This window comes from Hypomesus transpacificus, unplaced genomic scaffold (genome assembly GCF_021917145.1).
Source record: "Hypomesus transpacificus isolate Combined female unplaced genomic scaffold, fHypTra1 scaffold_42, whole genome shotgun sequence".
Classification (NCBI taxonomy): domain Eukaryota; kingdom Metazoa; phylum Chordata; class Actinopteri; order Osmeriformes; family Osmeridae; genus Hypomesus; species Hypomesus transpacificus.
Window position 1 is genome coordinate 1,373,234 of NW_025813938.1, and position 21,512 is coordinate 1,394,745.

Consider the following 21,512-nt stretch of genomic DNA (forward strand, 5'->3'; position numbering starts at 1 on the left):
AATTTGATCATAAGCAGTTAAAAGCTCAAGCCCCCACAAAACCAGATAAAGAAATTAATCACGTTTTTTATTTTTTTAACATTGGTTTATCATTGTAAATACCTCAGTGAATTAATTGCATGTTCCCCAAAATCAGTAATGTATAGTTGAAACCCTTTAATCTCTTCTGGAAGGATGTAAGGCATATCAAAGTTGCTTCTCTGGGTTTGATTAGTTTGGTCTTGGTGGCGTGGGACGGACCTGACACAAACACGACACCCCAGTCAGCCACATCAGAGAAAGCAGACTGGCTGAGCCGCACACCTGATGACACACTCAGCTACAATCTACTGAAAAGCTCTGAAAGCTCAAGTTGCATTTACATCAGGTCACAAAAGTCCATCATAGTCACAACTAGGTACAGAACCATGCTAAGTTTCCTTTTAAACCCTGCTGTTTGTGGCGACTGGTAACCAGAGACATTTCCCTGGTTATGAAACGGCCATGTTGCAATGGATAGTGGCTGAACACCTCTGAACTGCACAGGTGTAATCCCCTGACAGGCACAGTGGCAGATGCTATTGCTTGTTGGAGTTGAGGTGGTCATGGTCAATGCTGCTACTTTTAAAGGACAACGAACAGAGTTGAAACCCGCCCAGTCGAGGACAGCAGGAACGCGCTCCTGATTGGACGCACAGGAACACGCCGCACGTCAGAGACGAATTACCGTGCAGTTGGTCTACGAGTATCGGGAGGTCTACTTTGATACCACGGCACAAGCGGAATGTAGCTGGGAACTTTTCCAGAAGTATTCCGCTTTCGACCAAACGGCCTGGCGTTATTCAGGGACAGGGAGGCAAACAGGAATACACAGCAGCAAGTCATAGTTACGACTTGGTCTGATTTTAGTATAAGGAATTACCATATCTGTGACTAGATTTAAAGGAATATACTTTCACAAAATGTTTCGAAGCAATTAGGGACTGTAGAATGATGGAACCCTGAGATATTCTATCTTCAGTCAGAACACAACCGTCTGGGAGGTTTAGTGGGGTACAGGACTGTGGTCATGAGCACAACTGTGAACCGTCCCCTCACAACTATGACAGATTCAACTTCGGCTTTTGACAATAAACAACTAATACAGGTGCATCACAGGTTGCAACCTAGAAAAACCTTCCAAAATAATCTCATACGACACAGATGACTTTCGGAGTGACTAAGTACTATGCAGAGATGGAACTATACAAAAGGAGAATCGTTTTTCATACCAGAAATTGGAAAATTACTGTCATACCATTGAAAACAGATAACCTGAATTGGCAGAATTCACGACACGTTACATAAATTACAAGAGGTTGCATAGTGGGTTGTGGTGGAAGGTTGGAAAGGTAGGCTGGGGTCAAGTGGTTGTATCTCTGACAGGAAGTGCCAACGCAGTTATGGCACGGTGTCATCGTCCCTCGTTGAAAATGTGTCACCTGGTCCAGCCTGCTACTTCTCTGTTAGAGACAGCTGCAGTATCCTCTCCAGCTCCTCCTCCTCCTCCTTCCTCCTCCTCTGCTCCTCCATCTGGGCGCGGGCAGACAGCTCCATGGCCAGACGCAGCTCCGCGTCACGGCTGGAGGCTGAGCTGGACCCGGACGGACTCCCGTCTCCCAGGTCCACTGGCGCCCCCTCTGGGATGCTTCTGGAACGACAGCAGGATTTTTGTTTCGTTTTTGTGTGCAAAAATCATACTCAAAAGCGTCAAAATGGCCGTCTTAGCATTGTTGGATGTTGCGTACCTGTCGCTTGAGCTGCTTGGCAGTAGTTCAGCAAAGTCCCCGTTGGCGTTGTCCCAGTTCAGCTCCTAGGACAAGACCAACACGGAAACATCAGACAGGGACGTGGATCTGAGAACACAACCAGACCCGATGTCGAGCGGTGTGGTCAAGGGCGTAGATTTGTGTTGAACATTAATGTTGAAGTAACATAACACAACATTAATAATATTGAAACATCGTCGGTGTATTGGGGGAAGGGGGTTATCCAACCACCATCCCCCCACAACCTAAGCCTTTGGGCAGGGGTGGGCAATCCTGCCCTTGGGTGTGGCTGTGCCGTGGAGGGTGGAGCAGACCTGGGCTGGGCTTCCGCTGGTGTCCAGCAGGCTCTGGTGGATGGCGTACTGAAGCAGCTCCTCGTCGTTGTTGGATACCGGAGCGTGCCGGCTCCCGCCTCGAAGACGGTAGTTAGGCGGGACCACGAACACCGACGGGCACACCTGGAACGGGGGAGGCGCTGCGGAGGGGGGAGGGGCTGAAGGGAGGAGGTCAACGGTAGCAAAACAAGCTACTTTAGCATCAGAATATTCATTTTAACCTTTAATTACGATAACACAGTCAGTCAGCTGGACGCTTTTTTCCAAAGAGACGTTGAGGTTTTACAACCATGAAACCTCAACGTTCTTATGTGTGTGTGATGTCATGTGGGTGTTTTCTTGTGTGTGTGTGATGTCATGTGGTGTTTTCTTATGTGTGTGTGATGTCATGTGTATGTTTTCATCTCTTACCGGCAACCTCGCCGTCCTCCGAGGGAAAGGGCGTGGTCGCTGAGGGCGGAGTCTCTACCGACTCTGCTGTGCTGCACTTGTTGACGCTACCGAAGGTAATCCGTGCGTTCAGCACGTGGAACAAGGGGATTTCTGCAAGAGGCAACCACACGCATGTTTCATCACGTCACTACAAGAAGTTTCAGGGTATGCAGATTTGAGAGTTCAGGTTGAAATCCAATTTTACGTAAATATTTCACATAATGTCTACACTATAAATTGTACAGTGTTTGTGATATGATTACTATAATTTTGAGGAATACACAATAACTCATGCAATAACTGGAAAGACAAAAGTGAAAAAGTGTCGAGTCACTCGACCTATTTTCACGGGGAACCCAGGAGGGAACTTGAGGGTGACGAAGTCTCTCAGGCGTGCAAAGTGAGTGCTAGTCCGAGCCATGAGGTCGATAATGGGGGTGACCTGCTCCACCAGCGACAGGGGGTGGTCCTCGCTCATCCACAACGTCCCCTTGAACCTGCACGGAGGGGAGGGGGGACAGAGAATAACATCAACCACAGCGGCTGATTCACCAAGCAGCTGCTTTTGTCCAAAGCCACAGCCATACAGTACAGGTGTGGAGGGGGCTGAACTGGTGACCTGTCCATTTGTAGGGCAAATTTTCTACCCCTGAGCTGTACCAACACCTCACATCATCTACATTAGTTGTCTTCCACCCTGGTCCTCAGGGCCCACTGTCCTGCATTTTCTAGATGTTTCCCTGCTCCAACACACCTGGTTCAAATGAATAGGTCGGTTATCAGGTTTCTGCAGAAGGCTGTTAATGACCATCTAGAACCAGCAGGGAAACATCTAGAACATTGAGGACAGTGGGCCCTGAGAACCAGGACTGACGACCACCACTCAACATAATCTCCCAGCCTAGGCCTATTCATCCATGCTTTCTCACAAAGTGAACAGATCTCTCTTCCTGGTGAAGTGGAGGAAGTTCTCACTTCTGAGTTCGGATGGTGAGTTCTATCGGACGCCCGATGTCTCGGTCTTCCAGGTCGAAGTCCGGGTCAAAGTACTCCTCAGGAGTGATGGCAGTGGGGTTTGTGGCCGTCGCAAACTCCAGGGTGAGGTCCTGTCAACACAACACAGTCTGATAGAGGAACTCCAGGGTGAGGTCCTGTCAACACAACACAGTCTGATAGAGGAACTCCAGGGTGAGGTCCTGTCAACACAACACAGTCTGATAGAGGAACTCCAGGGTGAGGTCCTGTCAACACAACACAGTCTGATAGAGGAACTCCGAGGGCCCGTTCCATGAAGCCAGTTTACCAAATAAGCCAGGGATAGGAAACTGGCTTTGTGGAACAGGCTCCAGGAGCCACCTTCGCAGCACCGACAGTAAACGGACTGTGTTTATCTATTTAAAAGGGGGTTTGACTGTGAGTGTATGAGGGTTTAACGCTGGCTTGTCCTGTGACTCTTACCCCTTGAGCGTTGATTTGCTGTTCTACAGTCCCCAGCAGTGACTCCAGAACATTCCTCTCACCTAGAAGTGAAAAGGCTCATTACACATCGTCAATGCCCTGCTAGTGTCATAAATGCCAAACATAACAACATTCCAACACCCTGTCTCAGACAACTGTTTGTTATACACAGCAGTGGGCCTCAACCCTGGTCCTCAGGGCCCACTGTCCTGCATGTTTTAGATGTTTAGGGAAACATCTAAAACATGTAGGACAGTGGGCCCTGAAGACCAGGGTTGAAGACCACTGACACACAGGAAGCCAGAACGACACGGATAAATCCCGTACTTTTGATCCTCGCTTTCTCCTCGTCTGTGAGGTGTTCAGTCCTGGTCCTGATCACCACGTTAACGTTGTTCACAGCAAAAACCTGCAAGGATCACATGACATCACACAGGATCAGGTGACATCACACAGGATCAGGTGACATCACACAGGATCACACACAGCTTAGAGAGCAGACAACTGGAAATCAGAACACGTGTGTGAGGGTCCTAATTGACAATCGTCTGTCATGTACCTTAGCTTCGAATCCATTGACAACATCAGTTTTGTCAGTCCTCCAACCCCAAATCCCAGACTTATTCCTGATGTGATAAAAAAATTATTATATGATTATATTTTTTATATTTGAGCAAAACAACAATGGACGATGGCAGTTGAGGTTTACAATCGGGCCTTGCCTCTCAAATGCAATAAGCGTAGTGTCTAGGAAGGTGTTGACAACTGGAGTGGTCAGTCTTTTGGCCACTTCCTGTTCGGCGGGCTGCATGGAGTCCATGGTCACATCCTCCATCTCCCGCGAGATGTCGAAGCGCTCCGTGTCCACCACCTCCTCGTCATGGTTCACCTCCATCAACTCTGTACACGTGTCTGCCACAGGGAACAACCACAGACAAACAGAGAGAGAGAGAAAAAAAGACACAGAGAGAGCGAGAGAGAGACAAATCAGGTTGTGGGCAATGATGGGAAGTCCCTTGCTCAGTTATGCCACCGCGTCTTTCAGACATGAAACACACACACAGAGACATGCACACACACACAGAGACCAAGATGTGTGAAGCTCCCGGCTGGCCAGGCCAGGTGAACGTACCGTCTCCTCTGAAGATGTAGCTGCGGCGTCCTCTGATCCAGGTCATGTTCTCGAAGCCCAGCAGGGTGGCATCCACACGCAGGCTGGCTCCGCTCTTCCAGATGCGGCACACGTCACTGGGACACACCCGCGACACCAGAGGAACTGAACCACAATTACAGTTACACACATTTTATTTGGGTTTATTTATTTGTTTATACTGGCACCAGCTGTCATGTATTGGCGGGGCAAAATGTTCTGGACAGAAGGACTTAACCAATAATGACTTTTTCTTTATTTAATTTAGTCTAATATGATCAAACTTACTCCAACTTGTGAACTCCCATTTCATTTCCATGTAGAAATCTGGAGACTGAAGGTGAGAAAAAGGAATATGTGAGACCACAACTTTCATTTCTTAAGCAATCAGCGTGCTAGTGTGATTACTGAGAATACTGTAGGCAGGAGGGAAAGGTGGAACAAGTCGGGGCACAGAGAAAGGGGAAACAGGCAAGGGGGGGAAGGTGGGGGGGACACTGGCAAGGGCAACAGAGGAAGGAGAGAGCACACCTCTCGGATCTTGCTCAGCAACTCTGGAACTCCTCCCAAGGCGGTGGAGGCTTTGAGGTAGTCTCGACGCTGCAGCACCAGCTGAACCATCTCTGGGTCTCCAGTACTGACTGCTTCCTGTAGCACTAAACAAACAGAAGTGGATGAGAGATAGCTAGCTAGAGAGTTTACATAAGCCCTGACAATGATGTCAACTGTTTCCACCAGCACAAACTATAAACACCCCTTGTGTGACCAGACAAAAAGGTATTGTATGAACAGCTAGAGTTGAAACTGTCTCGCTAAGGCAGGGAGAGAGAACCCACAGAGGCAGACATTCATCTGGAAGTTTCTTACTGTTGATAGATCAATCGATGTATCTATATATCAATAACAGTGAGTTATGCTGAATGACAAGCCTACTATAAACAAATGAGACCACAAGGCATCCTGGCTGAGTTCCAGGATGCTGTAATAGCCTGTTAAGAGCCAGACTAACCTGTCCAGTTATTGGCATTCTCTTTGGTAACTTCTGCACCATGTCGCAGAAGCACTCTCACCGACTCCAGGTGGCCTAACGACACGGCCAGGTGGAGCGCCGTTCTCCCTCGGGGGTCCACTGCCTCGATATCATGCTGAGGAAAGGAAGAAACGGCAATGTTCCCAGTATCGCAAGGTTGAGCCTTAAAAACAAGAACGACAAGTGTCGTGATTGAATTTATAATAGAATGTTTAAAGTTTCTAAGCTGCATGAAATCACTGGAAATCTTAGCGATGTCATGGTTATGTACTGTGGCCATTCCAGCTGATGTCAAATTCAAATTTAAATGACGTTGTTGGCATGGCTCTTGTAAATAATGGCACTGTAAGCAGAGAAGGGGCTGTTTATTATGTAGCTATTAGTTAGCTTGGCTGGCTAAACTGTTACAGTACAGAACTAGTGCTAGCTACTAACAAGAGACGGTGCGGTAGCCGTAGACGATATCAAAAATACACACCGACACTGACATTTCATTAGTAGTTAGTCTGAGTATTTCCCTATATAACGCTAGCTAGCTAGAAGCTGGTGGGGTGTCAGTGCGTCGTCAAAAAGTAGACTAGCTAGCCAGCTAGCATACCAGGCAAACTAAAGCTGGGCTATGGTGTAAGAAAAAGAAGAAAACAAGAACCTCGGCTTCAGCTCTGCAGTAAGATATTACATTGAAATTGTCACAAACCTGAAATAACTGGCTCTCCAATATCCTGTAATCATTTCCCCAGACCGAGAAATGCAGCGGAAACTTAACCCTGAAATCTTCGTTGGCCTCTGACAGCATCTTCCTTCTCGTCGAACTTATCAAATGAGAAAACTAGCTCACATGAATGGCCATGTGAAAGCAGTACTAAACCCTATTATTAATCATGTGTGATATTAATTCATTTTATGTACACGGTTTTATGCCTTAAGTTGAGTCGTGATTGCTAACTTTTCACAAATGAAACTTTTGCAAAATAAGGAAGTGCCAAGTTGAGTCTATTGTTGTGGGGGTGTTAGGAAGTAAATAATTTCCTATTTTTTTGCATTTTGGTTATTACTTTAAATCAGTAGAGGTCTTACTTTGCAGTAAATACAAATGTTGCTATTACATTTGATAAAATACATTTCTGATATCAATATTGTCACTAATAATACATCCCTCCATAAAAAGTGGGTCATTCCAAAACAAAGGCGAAACCAATCAACGCGGAGAGGCAAAGCGGTTCTGCGAACCATTGGGTGCATTCGACTTCATGCAGCGCCGGCGTCGCCTGCAACCCCCTGCAGCCCGGCTGAATTGAAGCAGCCAATGGCATTCTCAGCTTCAAGGCAGCCTGCTGCAGCCGGCTGTCGGCGCCACCGGTGCTGCATGAAGTCGAACACACCTATTAACATTGGGAACCGTATATGGAAGAAAATCAGTGATACTGTTTTGAATTTTAAAAGGTTTTGAATATGTTCGTTTTGACTTAACCTCTTTAAAATTGAATTTTTTGGAATTGGAATTGATTTAAATGTAAAACAAAAATCATATACATAAATTCAAGGTTTGGAAATTGAGGTTTCTCAAAAGATGGAGCCTAAAAAATGTAATTTCACATTTCCCACCTCACTTCTCTGAGAAGGGTCAAACTGCAGACCTCACTCCTCAGGCCCCTCTCATCCAGGTGTAGCTGCAGATCAGTCATACAATCACAGCCTGGGGTCTGAAGGAGAGAGGTCCGGTCTGAGGCAAGCAGTACCTTGGCCTCCCGGATGTTGCAATCTGATGTTTTTACATTGAAATACATTTTCTAATCATCATCATAAACATTTTGCCGTTTTAAAATATAAGTGTGCTTGTTCTATGGATGGTTTAATGTTTCACGCACTAGTCAAATTCCATTTTATATGGAACAACGTTTTTTTTTTAATGATTCCTGTCGGATAGGTTTGTGTGAGTACCGTTGCTATAGGCAGCATCATCAACGCAATTTTTAAGGCTTGTCTAAAAACTATGTGACATCAGCTAGCTAGCCTAGCTAGCTGGGAAAATGTTATACTTTTCTGAAAAACAGCAGTAAGCTGCGAGAAGTGGAGTAGGCTACTCGACAGTAAAAGCCAGTTAGTGCTAACGTTAGCAGAAGGCTAACCATAACCATGCAAGACTGTTTTGCAGGCTGCTATTATTAGGAGTGTAGGCATCAGCATTTTTCACGATTTGGGACGTCAGGATCGGATCGGATCAGGTTTCGTAGCTGGCTCTTTATTTGGTAGCAGCTATGCATCTGACAGTAATCGTGATTTGAACTTTCCAGGAAGGCATTGAAAGGATAACATCAGCAACTCAGCACCTACGCAAGACCATGCCCCGCCCCTGCCAAAGATGAGCTAAAAAGGGACAAAGAGAGACTTGTAATTGTAAGATGTCGGAACGATATCCTTTGGCCGAGAAAGCTCTATCCGAGGGTTATGCCCGGCTGAGGTTTAGAGACACATCGCTGCTCATCTGGCAACAACAACAGCTGGAACTGGAACAGGCACCGCCAGCAAACTACCTCAGTCGGAGTCAGAGTACATGGTACAGTCAATACGGGAACCAAGCCGTCGTAGTACGGGATAAAAACACCCTTGATGCCGCTGAGACCAGCGGCCGTTCCAGGATTTGTCTAATTATGTGACAGCTGTCACAAGAGACGTACTGAAAATGTCCTTGGTGGTAAATGACTGTGTCAGTATGTGTATCTGGTCATGGGGGGTAAGCCTGGTTTGAGGCATGCATTACAGTGTTACATATTTCTTGCCTTCATGTCAGAACACGTCCGCGGTACATTCATTGCAGTGTAATATTTTTGTATGTTATATATACAATTTATTTTGTAAATAGTCATGTTTTTACGTGTTTATATTTTGAATGTTTCAAGCTATCGTTTCAAACGAAGATGTGCTACTAGGGCATACCTCCATGGACCCATTAGCGACCCAAAAATGATTATACAATCTGGCTTCAGCACACTTGCGGGACATGAAAGAATGCAGAGGAGAAAATCTACACGGGCCGTGAAATAACCACTTTAACGAACTATTACAACGTACAGTACTACACATCAGTCAAACTTTCTGAAGATCCATCCAGGATAACAGGATCTAATCCTCATGTCACACAGGAGTGCTGAAACAGGGTTGACTACCACACGGTCAATAAAACTTTATTCGAAAAGGCAAAAAACTCATTTATACAAGTTTGTTTTGAAGCACAGGCTCTGCTGGCTTCCTTAGAGCCAGTCCAGTCATGGAGCATCACAGGCCTGGACTACAACAAGCTACTGGGCAACCAGACGATGTTGTGGTGATCAAGTCTCTGTAGGGCACGGTCACAAGGCATCAGAGGTGTTCTACAGAGAACCACACATCCACAGGTTACGTTTATGTAGTTTATTTATGAAAACAAAGGAACTCAGAAAATAAGGGATCCCATAGAAGTAATTACATCAGTTCATTCAGCTTTGCTTGTCTGTTCTCCCCCAGGTGGCCTGGAGGTTAGGATGATGATTCCTCCAGGGCTGTTGTCTGCACGAGATACCATACAGTGCTCAAAGAATATCTGAGAAAAGTTATCAGTCGGAGTGCATGCAAATACATAAAATCATTTAATTAAAATATAAAATCAACTATAAATTGACCATGAAACTAAAAACAAAAATGAGTGAATATGATGAAAAGACTTCTACTCATATCCCCTTTCATCAGTCAGCTAATCCAGCTGATGCTGTCTGTGTTGTGGGTCACCAGGCGTTGGGAAGTCCCCTCCTCTGGCCGTAGGACTGACGGGAGACAGTCACACTTATCACGTCAGATAAAACAGAGCCACGTCTGTCATCAGTCACCACAGCTGTATAACACAAGGTATCAAACAAACAACCTGAATACATGATTTGGAATTTGGAAGGAAGACCAGAGAGCAAATCACAACATAGTTCACTAGCTTGATTTACAAAAGGTCTCGCTATGCTCAAATAGAAAACAAAAAGATGGGTGACATTTACTTTGAACAGACTGTCATGTGTCCTGTGTTCAGTAAACTAATTAAGTTGTTTTTATGTGTTTTTCACACAAATACTACAGAGAACCAGGCTACAGTTAGTGTTTGTTACACCAGAATAGGAAAAAATGAAACATTTCAATAGAACCGCTGTCTGATAAACAAACAAACAAACCATTGTATTACATTCAGAAATGACTGGTGGCAGTAATGGCAGGTGCCAGGTTGTGGCACTGCCCCACCACTGGCAGAGAGAGGAGTGAAAGAGACAGGAGCTAGAGAAACAGCGAATAAAGTAGGAGGAAAACCCTAGGGGAAAAAAGAAAAACCCAGTCTTAACTGCTCTGCAGAACAAATTCTAAATCGACTAACTGGACATATCACTCGAGGAGCTGATTAGTGGAGAATCAGAGGTGGACTCGTAGGTTTGTCTGTCAGGGCAGTTCAACCCCAATAATTAGTCTGGTCTGCCCTGTGTACTGGGGTCAGGGAGTGGGGAGTATCAAAACAAACACTGGTACAAAATATGAGACACGTAAAAGACATCAACACAATCCGTGAAGAAATATGAAGAAGTAGTGTTGGGTTAACTGACGTCCTGACCTCTGGCCTCTGACGCTCTGCAAATAGACGGCAAGCCTGGGGGCTGCAGGTAGGTCAGAGGTCAGAGAGACCCTGGGGGTGACCCTGGAGGTGACCCTGGGGGTGACCCTGGAGGTGGACAGGATTGAGACGTGTACCATGCTTCTCCAGATGTCACTTAAAAAAACAAAAAAAACAAATGTCATTCTGAATCCACGGAACGTTTCAATGACATCATCGTTAATCCTGTTACGACTGAAGTAACCACAAATATGCTGTAACCGTGGCGATACTGTTTCCGAGTTGATCGGTAGCTGTGGTCCAGAGCCGCCGGTGTTTACGGCGCTGGCTAGAACCCTCTGACCGTGGATGCTTCTGGAATGTTGCTGAGGTGAGGGAGCGGCGGGGCAGGGGGGGCGCAGTAGTCTGCCAGGGAAAGGGACCTATCGTAGCCACGGAAACAAGTCTTTAGTGTTGTCGTCCAGGATTCCCCTCTGGGGATAACGACAACGAGCCTCCCAGACAGCAGCCGTGGTCAACCGGGATAAACAAGAGGAAGTGACACGTTGCTCTTCCTGTCCGTAGAGGAAGTGACACATTGCTCTTTCTGTCCGTAGAGGAAGTGACACGTTGCTCTTTCTGTCCGTAGAAGAAATGACACGTTGCTCTTCCTGTTTGTAGAGGAAATGACACGTTGTTCTTCCTGTCTGTGGAGGAAGAGACACGTTGCTCTTCCTGTCTGTAGAGGAAGTGACACTTTGCTTTTCCTGTCCGTAGAGGAAGTCACACGTTGCTCTTCCTGTCTGTAGAGGAAGTGACACGTTGTTTTTCCTGTCCGTAGAGGAAGTGACACGTTCTTCTTTCTCTCTGTAGAGGAAGGTGGGGGTGGTGGTGGTACCAGGCGGTGCCCTTGTAGGGCAGCACAACACAGAGAGACTAGGGACAGTCAGATACTGCAGTCTCACTCTGTTCCTACTGGCCGTACGACTCTACAGGCCTCTACGTACAACACAGGGTCAGGTTCCTCAGACCACGCCTGCTGGTCCTCAGAGAGAAGGTCCTCCAAGGAGATTAGCACTAGTAGCTAGAAAAGGGTTAAATGAGCGAGAGGGCCTCACATATGTACAGTCTGGCTTCAGGATGAAACTCTTCCGAATGGCCTTCGGGTGGTGTGTGTGTGTGTTCAGTCTGAGTCACAACTAGAGGTGGATACATGTCTGTATGTTCAGTCCCGGGTCATTACTGGAGATGGATTCACACGTTTGTGTTTTATGTGTCTACGTGTTTGTACGCATGTCCTTACTGGAGACAGATCTATTGTGTGTATGTGTGTTTAGTCCGAGTCACTACAGAAGCTGGATCCACGTGTGTGCGTGCATGTATGTGTGTATATGTGAGTGTATACGTGTGTGTGTGTTCAGTGTGTGTGTTCAGTCTGAGTCACTGCTGGAGCTAGAGCCGCTGGAGCTACTGCTGCCAGACTCAGAGGAGCTGCTGCTGCCACTCAGACGGGAGGCCCCGCCCCCTGCAGCCGCGCCCGCCGCCTTCTCTGTAGGGGAGAGACACGGGTCATCAACACACATATATACACACACACGGACACAGATGTGATGCAGATACGGACGCACGCACACAAATAAACATATACACACATGTGGACATGTACTGACACACACACACAGAGTTTCCAGTAAAGTCAGTTTCATAGAGTGAAGGAGAGGGGGACAACCAAAGCGTCAGAGTCCCAGATGACAGAGCAGAGAACCCAGAGAGGAGAGGAGAGGGAAGGCAGGTGTGTGTGCTCCACAGCTCTCTGGTCAGGGCATGGAGAACTCAAACAGCACCCTGGGCCCAGGACACGTGTTTGAGGTGTTTAAAGTACGGGCACAGAAACCTAGACTGGAGACCTGATCAACGTACATCCTCTCTCCAACCTTTCAACCTCTCATCTCCTCTCTGTCTGTTAAAACTGCAGTGTACCCTGTCTGTTTCCCTCAAAGCTCCCAGGCTCTCTCTCTCCAGAGCAGGCCCGTCTCTCTCTCTCTCTCTCCAGAGCAGGCCTGTCTCTCTCACTCTCTCTCTCTCCAGAGCAGGCCTGTCTCTCTCACTCTCTCTCTCTCCTGAGCAGGCCTGTCTCTCTCACTCTCTCTCTCTCCAGAGCAGGCCTGTCTCTCTCTCTCTCCAGAACAGGCCTGTCTCTCTCACTCTCTCTCTCTCTCTCTTCAGAGCAGGCCTGTCTCTATATATCTCTCTCTCTCTCTCTCTCTCTCCAGAACAGGCCTGTCTCTCTCACTCTCTCTCTCTCTTCAGAGCAGGCCTGTCTCTATATCTCTCTCTCTCTCTCCAGAGCAGGTCTGTTTGAGGCCACAGGTGCTCCTGCTGAACATCCAGCCCAACAGCAGATACCTGTTCTGGACGATCTCTTGCTGCTGCCCAGTTGTCCGCTCACGTCCTGTAGTCTCTGCTCTAACACTCTCTTCTTCTCCTGAACCAGCTCCTCCTTAGACCTGGAACTCTTTTTCCCAGAACCCACTGCAGGAGACACAGCAGTGCATCAGCTGGCAAGGTGCTGTTGTGTCATAACTATCCCCCCCCCCCCCCCTACAACCTCTACCATCTAGCCTCTAGTCTCTACTGGCTGCATGTGGCCATCTGTCAGAAGCTTGGGGACGGGGAGGTCAGTAAGACTGACTGGAAGGATACAAGGACAGACAGACAGACGAAGAAAGAGAGGGTCGGAGAGAGGTAGAACAGAATGGAGTTTTACAGTGCTTGGTCAAGAGTGAAAAATGAATTAGCTGTCAAACAATACAAGACTGAGAACACAGAGAAAGAACGGTGGGGATGAAGAGGGAGGAGATGTGTGTCCACACACACGCGCACACACAAGGCCTTACGTAGCAGCTTGCGTTGTTTCTTCTGCAGGCAGGACTTGACGTATCTCTCCAGCTCCCTCAGAGTAGACGGCTTTAGCGTCTCGAAGTCGATCTCGATCTCGTCCGGGTTGGAGTCCCGCAGCGAGGGCTCCCGGGACTGGATGATGTGGACGACGCGACCCAGCTTCTCCCCAGGGAGACGGTTGATGTCCAGGCTGAGCTGGCGCTTCTCGTCGTACGACATCGGCAGGGACGGCTCCTCCCCCTCCTCGCCGTTCGCAGGCCCCGCCTTCGATCCCTTCTTCGGTTGCCTAGGAGACGAGGGTGACACGGCTATTGCTTGGCTGGACGGGAATGCGACTGGGCATGGATGGGGTCAGACAGGGTCAACAGGGTCAACGGGATCAGACAGGATCAGAGGACTAAGGGGTTGAGGGGCAGACTGAGAGGTCGTAGGGGCCTGGGGTCAGATGGGATTAGGGGGTCACAAGAGGTCAGGAGACAGAGAGGGGTCTTGGGGACGACGGGGGCAGTGTTAGGGGGTCAGGGCTCGTCGGTACCTGGGGGCTGTAACGGTGCTGTTGGCTTTCCTGGCCGGAGCTTTCTTCTGATTGGCTGGCTTGGTCTGTTGCGGAGTCTTGGCTCTCTTCTCGTCCTCCACCTTCCCCTTAGCCGGCTTCTCCTTCTCTTTCTTCTTCTCCTTGTCCTTTTTCTCCTTCTTCTTCTTTGGTTTGCTGACCGGAGCCTGTGATAGGACAGCCAGTTGTTCGTGGACCGCCTTCAACTGAGGGTGGTGTGTGTGTGGGGGGGGAGGGGGGCGTGGGGGGAGGGGGCGTGGTCAAAAAGACAAAGGGGGCGGGGCATCAGCCATCTCTGGAGTGTGCAGTTTCCTAGCAACCTGCATCTCCAGACACCATTACAGCCACCCCAGGCACACCTCCACAAGACAGAGAGATCTGTTTTGTCCTTTTGGTTTTAAATCAGTGTTTCTCAACCCTGGTCCTGAAGGAGACCATGTCCTGCATGTTCTAGATCAGGGGTTCCCAATCCTGGTCCTCTGGCCTCCCTGCCCTGCATGTTTTAGATGTTTCCCTGCTCCAACACAACTGGTTCCAATGAATGGGTCGTTATCTAGTTATGCAGAAACCTGCTAACGAAGGAAACGTCTAAAACATGCAGGGCAGGGAGGCCCGAGGACCAGGAACCCCTGTTCTAGATGTTTCCCTGATCCAACACACCCAATTCCGAAGAACGGGTCATTACCAGGCTTCTCCCGGAGCTCGATAACGACCCGTTCATTTGAATCAGGTGTGTTGGAGCAGAGAAACATCTAGAACATGCAGGACACCAAGCCCTGAAGACCAGGGATGAGAAATGGTTTTAATCATGAGTCACCCACCTCGGCCGACATTTAGACAGAGACAGAAATATGAATCACTCCCAGATCAGCCCTGATTCAGCACAATTGCAATATGATTGGCGGTTTCCCTCCCCAGGCAGGTTAGATGCAATTAAGTGACACAAAAAAGTTATGATGCCAACTTAAAGGGATAGTTCACTTTTTTAAAACATTTGCCATGTTTCCCTTTTCATCAAGATCCCCAATTTAAAAATCCAAAAAAATGTGTCATTCCACATTAGGATTGGGAGAAAGAGGATTGGTTCATTCATTAGCTAAGCCAATCAAAACGTAGCTAGCCACTTCTGTAAAGAAACAGAACGAAAATGTTGAATGAAGTGACCTATCCCTTCAATATCACCTGTAATGAAGCACACAGTATCACGGGAAGGAGGAATTTGAGCCGACTAATTGCTTTGAGTTCAGAGGGCCCCAACCAGTAGAGATGTTGGAATATGTGTTGACAGGGTTAGCATGTCATGCACATACAGGGCCTCTCTGTGGTCAGAACGAGGGGATCCACATCGCTGGCCTACATGTGGTCAACATTTCAAAGGGATAGTTCACCATTTCAACATTCCTATCTACCTGACTAGCACTTTACTCCACTTCACACAGAGAGCCATTCAGGAGGGTCATCGAAGAGGGATCAAACACTAAAAGATGCTAATAACAGATCAGGTTGTTTGAGGTCACGTTGTCTCTCTCTCCTGTCCTGAGATCACATGCAGCTCCCTAGTCACACCTGGAGCCCCGCTAGCCACTCTACTGCCGCCATCTGGACCGGTCTCTCTCTCGCTCTCCTTCTCTCCCAGCCCCAGCTACGCACTGCCTGGTCCGCTGCCTCCATACTGCCTGGTCTGCTGCCTCATCCACTGCCTCAATGCTGCCGCTACCCTACCTAGTTCACTGCCTCAATTCTGCCTCCACACTGCCTGGTCCACTGCCTCATCTTCCTCCTTGTCTGCCTCTATCCAATGATTATTCTCCTCCCACCCACCCACCCACCCACCCCAACCAACCCCCCCCCACCCCCCCCCACCACTACCACCACCACCAGCTGTCACCCCCCCTCCCCCCTCCTGGCGCTCTCTAACCACGGTGCAGTTTGAACAAGGAGGATTGTGGGACTGGGAAGGAAGAGGTAAATCACCTGGAAACGTTTGGCACAACCGTTTTTTCCCCCCGCCCTTTTGGCAGCGGGGTGCTCCTGAGTGAACCGCTGGGTAGAAAGCCAGAGGGGGGGGGCAGGGGGTCAGAGACATACACTCCACACAGCAGTAAACATCAGAAATACAGCTCAACTCTACTGGCCTGGCTTGTCCATGGGGGAGGGCTAAAGAGGTGACTTTGGTTCTCCCAAGCTTCTCAAGGTACAGTGTCAACATGCAAGCCAGTGTAGCTAACCCAGGGCCCTGTGTACGTAGCCTACTGCAGGAGACTGCCTCACAGGTGGTGAAGGGGGCGGGGCCTGGTTCTGGTGTGGGTGATTGACAGGTGGAGCAGTCTTACAAGGCTCCCTCCCCCCCAGAGCCACGCTACAGTCCTCTCCTGGGGCTGCCCTGGCCGGGGGTGCTGGTCTGGGGCGCTCGCTAGGTCGGGATCCTCTCTGTCTTATCTCAGGGGATGTTCAGGGGTCTGTCTGGCCTGGTTCACCCTGACTGCTCTAGTGACTCTGCTAGGCTACGTTAAACATGAGAAAGGGAGGGGGGTGGTGGGACGGTCCATCCCTGCAGGGCGCGGGGGGGGGGTCTTGGTCCGAGGTTGGTAGAGCCCACCTGTTCCTGTAGCTCGGCCAGCCGCGTTGCGCGTTCCTCCTCGGAGTCTGAGCTGTCTGTGGAGGAGGAGGCAGCACTGCTGTCGCTGCTCGCCGTGCTCTTACTGACCACCGGGGGCGCCGCCGCCTCTACTGGCTCGTCGGGCATCTTGGCGAAGCGCATCTCGAAAACATCCTGCCGCACACACACACACACACACGCAGACACACATGTACACACACACAGATGTGTGAGAGTGTTTGAGAAGTTCACACACTGGGCTATGCTTTCCGCCACCAAGCTTAGGTGGGTGTGTGTGTGCGCGCGCGTCCATGGCTCTGTGTGTGTACCTGCAGCTTGCGCGCCATGGCAACCACCTCGTGGTCAGGGGGGTTGTACTTGTAGCAGTTGGAGAACATCAACCGCACGTCTGTGGCGAAGCTCTGGGCGTCGGGGTATTCTCTGCTGTCCATCTTGGTCTGAGTAGACACAAAGTACCCCGCTGCTCAAACACCACCTAGCACTGCCCGTGTGTTTACAGTGCTGAGGTCCACTACAGTGTGTGTGTGTGTGTGTCACCTTGACAGTGCTGAGGTCCATGGGGTGTTTGATGATCTCGTGGTAGTCGTGCAGCTCCAGGGCAGCAGCGTCCACAGGCTTGTAGAAGGGCCAGGCGTAGGCCGCGTGCTTCTTAGACAGCATCTCCCTCAGGATGGTGTCACAGTGCTTCATCTGCTCCCCCGCCCCCGCCCCCGCCCGCCCCTTCTTCCCCCCCGCCTCCACCCCCTCCTCCTCCTTGCGGGGCGGCTTGGGGGGGCGCGGGGCGCTGTCGCGGCGGGACGCCACCTTGGCCTGTTTGGTGTCCAGGGGCGGGGAGTCGCTCCGGCTGGCAGCGATGGCTGACGTGGTCGGGGTGGTGGTGTCTGCTTTCCTCTTCACTCCCTTCTTCTGGGGAGGACGGACAGGCGCACACGCGCACACACACACACACACACACGCACACACACACGCACACACACAGGGGCAGACATACACCTTGCATCAACATTCTGATTCCCCCGCCCCCTCCCCTAACCGTCTGTGAATGTCTGGGGTGACTGTTCATTCGCAAACGCTCGACGCCACGACGGTCGTTACCTTGACGACGGGCTGCGCGGTGGGCATCATGGCGGGTGCGGGCGGCGCTGGGGCGGGCGTGGGCGCGGGGCCGGAGGCGACGGTTGGCACAGGCGAGGGCGTGGCTGAGATGACGGGTGCCTGAGGGGCGAGAGGCGGGGTGCTGGGGTACGTGGTAGGGGGCGAGGCCGACGACTCTGCTAGCTGGCTCACTGGACACACACACACACACACAGTTACTCTTGGAGTGTTCTCCAGCAACATTCCTCATAAAAATTCCTGGGTAACACACACATGAAAGGTCAACGTGTCACAAATTGCTCAACACAAACGACACAAGAGCAGCCCGGAAAGGGTCAGGACAGGGGTCAAAGGGCATGGCTGGGGGCAGAAGGAGTCGGGGCAGGAAGGCCAGGGCCAGGGGGGTACCTTGACCAGGGCCAGATGGTTTCCGGGCCTTGTTTTTGGGGGCTGGAGGCAGGAGGGCCACTTCCTCCTGGGGCATCTGGGCCACTTTCTGCAGGAAGATCTTCTCCAACGCCTGGGCCATCAGGACGATGTCGTCTGTCGGCTGGTGGGCAGGAAGATCAGAGGAAACAAATGTGTTTTATCCTACATTTATCCATTGGTGCTGGTGCCTGGGTACATTTTTTACAAGGAATTCACTGAGCAGATGCTTGTTTATACGTACAACTAGTACAATACTGTACTAGTATTATTATTTTTTGGAAGTATTATGTTCAGAAGCCCCTCGTTCAAACAGTATTTCAGTGGTCAGAGTCAAGGAACAGTCTGTTCCTCAGCACAGTGATCAGGTAGTCACTGTGTGTGTACATGTGTGTGTGTACATGTGTGTGTGGGTACCTTGTTGTAGATGTAACAGTTGGTGAACATGGTGTTGAAGTCCTGCATGCACTCCTGGGCGCTCCAGTAGTAGTTGCTCTCCAGACGCTTCTTGATGGTGCCCATGTCCATGGGGCTCTTAATGACCTTGTGATAGTCCTGCCGGACACAGGTAAGCACAGGTAAGCACAGGTTAACACAGGTAAGCACAGGTAAACACAGGTAAACACAGGTAAGCACAGGTAAGCACAGGTTAACACAGGTAAGCACAGGTAAACACAGGTAAGCACAGGTAAGCACAGGTAAACACAGGTAAGCACAGGTAAGCACAGGTAAACATCCCACCACCCCGATACCACACAACACCTTCAAACAGGAAGACCAACAACATCCCTGCCCATAGAAGGGCTTCACAACGCAAGCCCACACATTCATGTTCTTGGAACACCAGAAGGAACCATGTTGTTTACATCTTCCTACTACAACAAAACGATCCCCTTAACTAGAAACGGCAGACAGTATGTTTTCCTGATATCAATCAATCTTTATTTATATAGATAGATATACTAGGCTGAAGTGAAACACGTTCCCCTGTGCTGAACAGATATCCTGAACATCCCTCTGTGTTGATCTGGCATAAGGCCTTCTCAGATCAGTCTACGTGCCCTGCTCCTTGTCTGGACCAGCGGTGGACTTACGGCAAGGCCCAGCTTGATGGCGTCAACAGGCTGGTAGAAGGGCCACGCAAACTGGTGCTTCCAGAGTGTCTTGACCACGACGTTCTGCATGTACTGCAGCTGATTTGTCTTCCGGCCAGGCTTGGTGGGGTTGGAGGTTTCAGGGGCTGGGGGGTTGATGAGGGGCGGGGTGGCCTCGGGCGGGGCCGACATCCTGACTGCGGACTCCTACTTCCTGCTTCCTCCTGGCGTGTGTGACGCACGTCTGAGCGCGTGTTCTGGGGTCTTCAGTGGAAACAGGGCGCCTCTTTCTGCTCCGTGGTCCTCCAGGCACACTCACATCCCATCGCACAGCTGCCCTGGCAGAGAGGAAGCACAGAGGCTGTTAAATCACGGCACTAGCGAGGGACCCAACGTCTCAGAGGTAACTATTTTAGCTGGCAGGCGTCTGAATTGCCTGATGCACACCTTTCGAATGCACACCGGTTCTCACCATAATCAATAACATCTTGCTGTGAGTTGCCTCTAATACAAACACATGAGAAATTATTTACACACACTAGCACTACGAGTCCCGTTTATGTGATCTTGGTCCGTAATTCGGATAAAAATGTATGGTTAAACGTATACCTTGTGTCAGCTGTGAAATGTTTTATCACTTGTACCTATTTATTTCAATACATTTATAAGCCAATCCAAAACATGGGGTTTAAACGTTAAACATTGGGAATATTTAAAGCCGAATAAATCATCACATATACCAAAACAGTTCATAATGATCAAATACACGTGGAGCAGTAGCCAAATCCAGATAGGTGTTCTCGCGGACATGGGACCAGTACCAGATGTTACACGACCTGGTCAGCTAGTATTTGACGAGTTCAATAAGAGTTGTGAGTGACAGCTACTCAGGTAGCTAACTAGTTCACAAAATTATAAATCACATTCACTGCCAAATGGACATTTCATTAATTTCTCGACGGTAATCTAGCTACCTAGATCTATATAGAAAGAAATTTGTAGCACAACTAACTCACCTTAATGCACGGTGGGTGAACTGCTAAATAACGTAACGTTAGCCAGCTAGCATTTGCTTCAAAGATAAGTAATGTGGACTAGCTAGCCTAAGCTATCACAGCCAGCGTTCTCTCTAGCGTTATCCAATTAAGCAACCAAGTTGAATTGCACGCTAACAGTAAGCGTAAGATAATACATCCTAAAACAAGCTTATATATTTAACTTAAACTGAAAAGGTGGAAAGTAGCTAGCTGCTAGCACGTATCATAATTATATTCCTTTGAAAAGATGGCGGGCAGAGCAATGCAATGCTAAATAGCTAGCTAACAAACTGGTTAGCTATGCAGCTAGCTTCTATTTGGCAGTCTTATTTGTGCACGCGGTGATTCAGGAGCAGATGTCCCAGACAATAATACTAAACTAAAGTAGTAAATGAGCACTGTAGCATCAATACCGAAGCAGATGTAATATTTTTATTTAGGATATGGTTACTATAGCTGTACACTAGCTAGCCTACAGACCCTAGCAAAATGTAACCAGCTCGCTAGCTAAGTACGCTTTGTAGCTAGCTATGCATTGTTTCAAGGCGCCGAGCGGGCAGACGGACTCCCTTAAAAGCAACCTATATATTCAGTGCATTTGAGACCCATATGCGAAATGCATTACATAATTTAAATAAAACTAATATGAAAACAAATTTTACTTTATTGCTTTGTCCTCAAATGGCTCCAGCGGTGTTTAGTTCGCAGTTTTCTGGCACCTTTTATTTAGCGAAGTGGCATAATAGATGAGTTATCAGCTGTCTGCGCGATTCCTTCCATGCACATGCGCAATATCCGTGGAGCACCCTGGGCCTTGTGGCTGTTCTACGAAAAAGCGTTTGGAATAGCTCGAAGTCCCTGAAGGACGGACTTCATTTCCCAGGATGCAGCGCTCAGACCCAAGTTCTGGTTCTGGCCCACTCAGTTCGGCGTCGACTGCCCTGTTTGACGTTGTCTGAACTCTGTAAATTAAACGCTAGCTATCAATTAGCCC

The 21,512-nt window shown here is 49.0% G+C and overlaps 3 protein-coding genes across 10 annotated transcripts; 1 reads left to right on the forward strand and 2 right to left on the reverse strand.

The window, feature by feature from the left end:
* Positions 1-48: 48 nt before the first annotated feature.
* ankrd13a (ankyrin repeat domain 13A) lies at positions 49-7,166 on the reverse strand. Of its 2 annotated transcripts, none has more exons than XM_047016794.1 (15): positions 6,890-7,166; positions 6,172-6,307; positions 5,694-5,818; positions 5,451-5,496; positions 5,145-5,288; positions 4,735-4,924; positions 4,572-4,638; positions 4,340-4,421; positions 4,013-4,074; positions 3,530-3,660; positions 2,894-3,051; positions 2,534-2,665; positions 2,102-2,280; positions 1,767-1,831; positions 49-1,669 (listed from the first exon to the last, which is right to left on the reverse strand). In XM_047016794.1, the coding sequence occupies exons 1-15, from the start codon at positions 6,986-6,988 to the stop codon at positions 1,474-1,476; spliced, it is 1,812 nt and encodes a 603-aa protein (XP_046872750.1). In that variant the 5' UTR covers positions 6,989-7,166; the 3' UTR covers positions 49-1,473. The 2 variants fall into 2 exon arrangements, with proteins under 2 accessions (XP_046872750.1, XP_046872749.1); XM_047016793.1 differs by having other exon boundaries at positions 6,172-6,355.
* A 779-nt stretch (positions 7,167-7,945) lies between these two features.
* Positions 7,946-10,532, forward strand: LOC124464797 (putative uncharacterized protein BRD3OS). Its single transcript, XM_047016651.1, has one exon. The coding sequence runs from the start codon at positions 8,595-8,597 to the stop codon at positions 8,847-8,849; it is 255 nt and encodes an 84-aa protein (XP_046872607.1). The 5' UTR covers positions 7,946-8,594; the 3' UTR covers positions 8,850-10,532.
* Positions 9,589-21,311, reverse strand: brd3b (bromodomain containing 3b). 7 transcript variants are annotated; one of them, XM_047016645.1, is made up of 13 exons: positions 21,181-21,311; positions 19,482-19,814; positions 18,805-18,942; positions 18,370-18,511; positions 17,962-18,152; positions 17,404-17,772; positions 17,175-17,303; positions 16,846-17,019; positions 16,221-16,289; positions 14,229-14,452; positions 13,690-13,979; positions 13,199-13,324; positions 9,589-12,341 (listed from the first exon to the last, which is right to left on the reverse strand). In XM_047016645.1, the coding sequence occupies exons 2-13, from the start codon at positions 19,671-19,673 to the stop codon at positions 12,223-12,225; spliced, it is 2,163 nt and encodes a 720-aa protein (XP_046872601.1). In that variant the 5' UTR covers positions 19,674-19,814; positions 21,181-21,311; the 3' UTR covers positions 9,589-12,222. The 7 variants fall into 7 exon arrangements, with proteins under 7 accessions (XP_046872601.1, XP_046872602.1, XP_046872603.1 ...); XM_047016646.1 differs by having other exon boundaries at positions 17,404-17,769; positions 19,482-19,819; XM_047016647.1 differs by having other exon boundaries at positions 14,229-14,413; positions 19,482-19,819.
* Between the last annotated feature and the right edge of the window lie 201 nt (positions 21,312-21,512).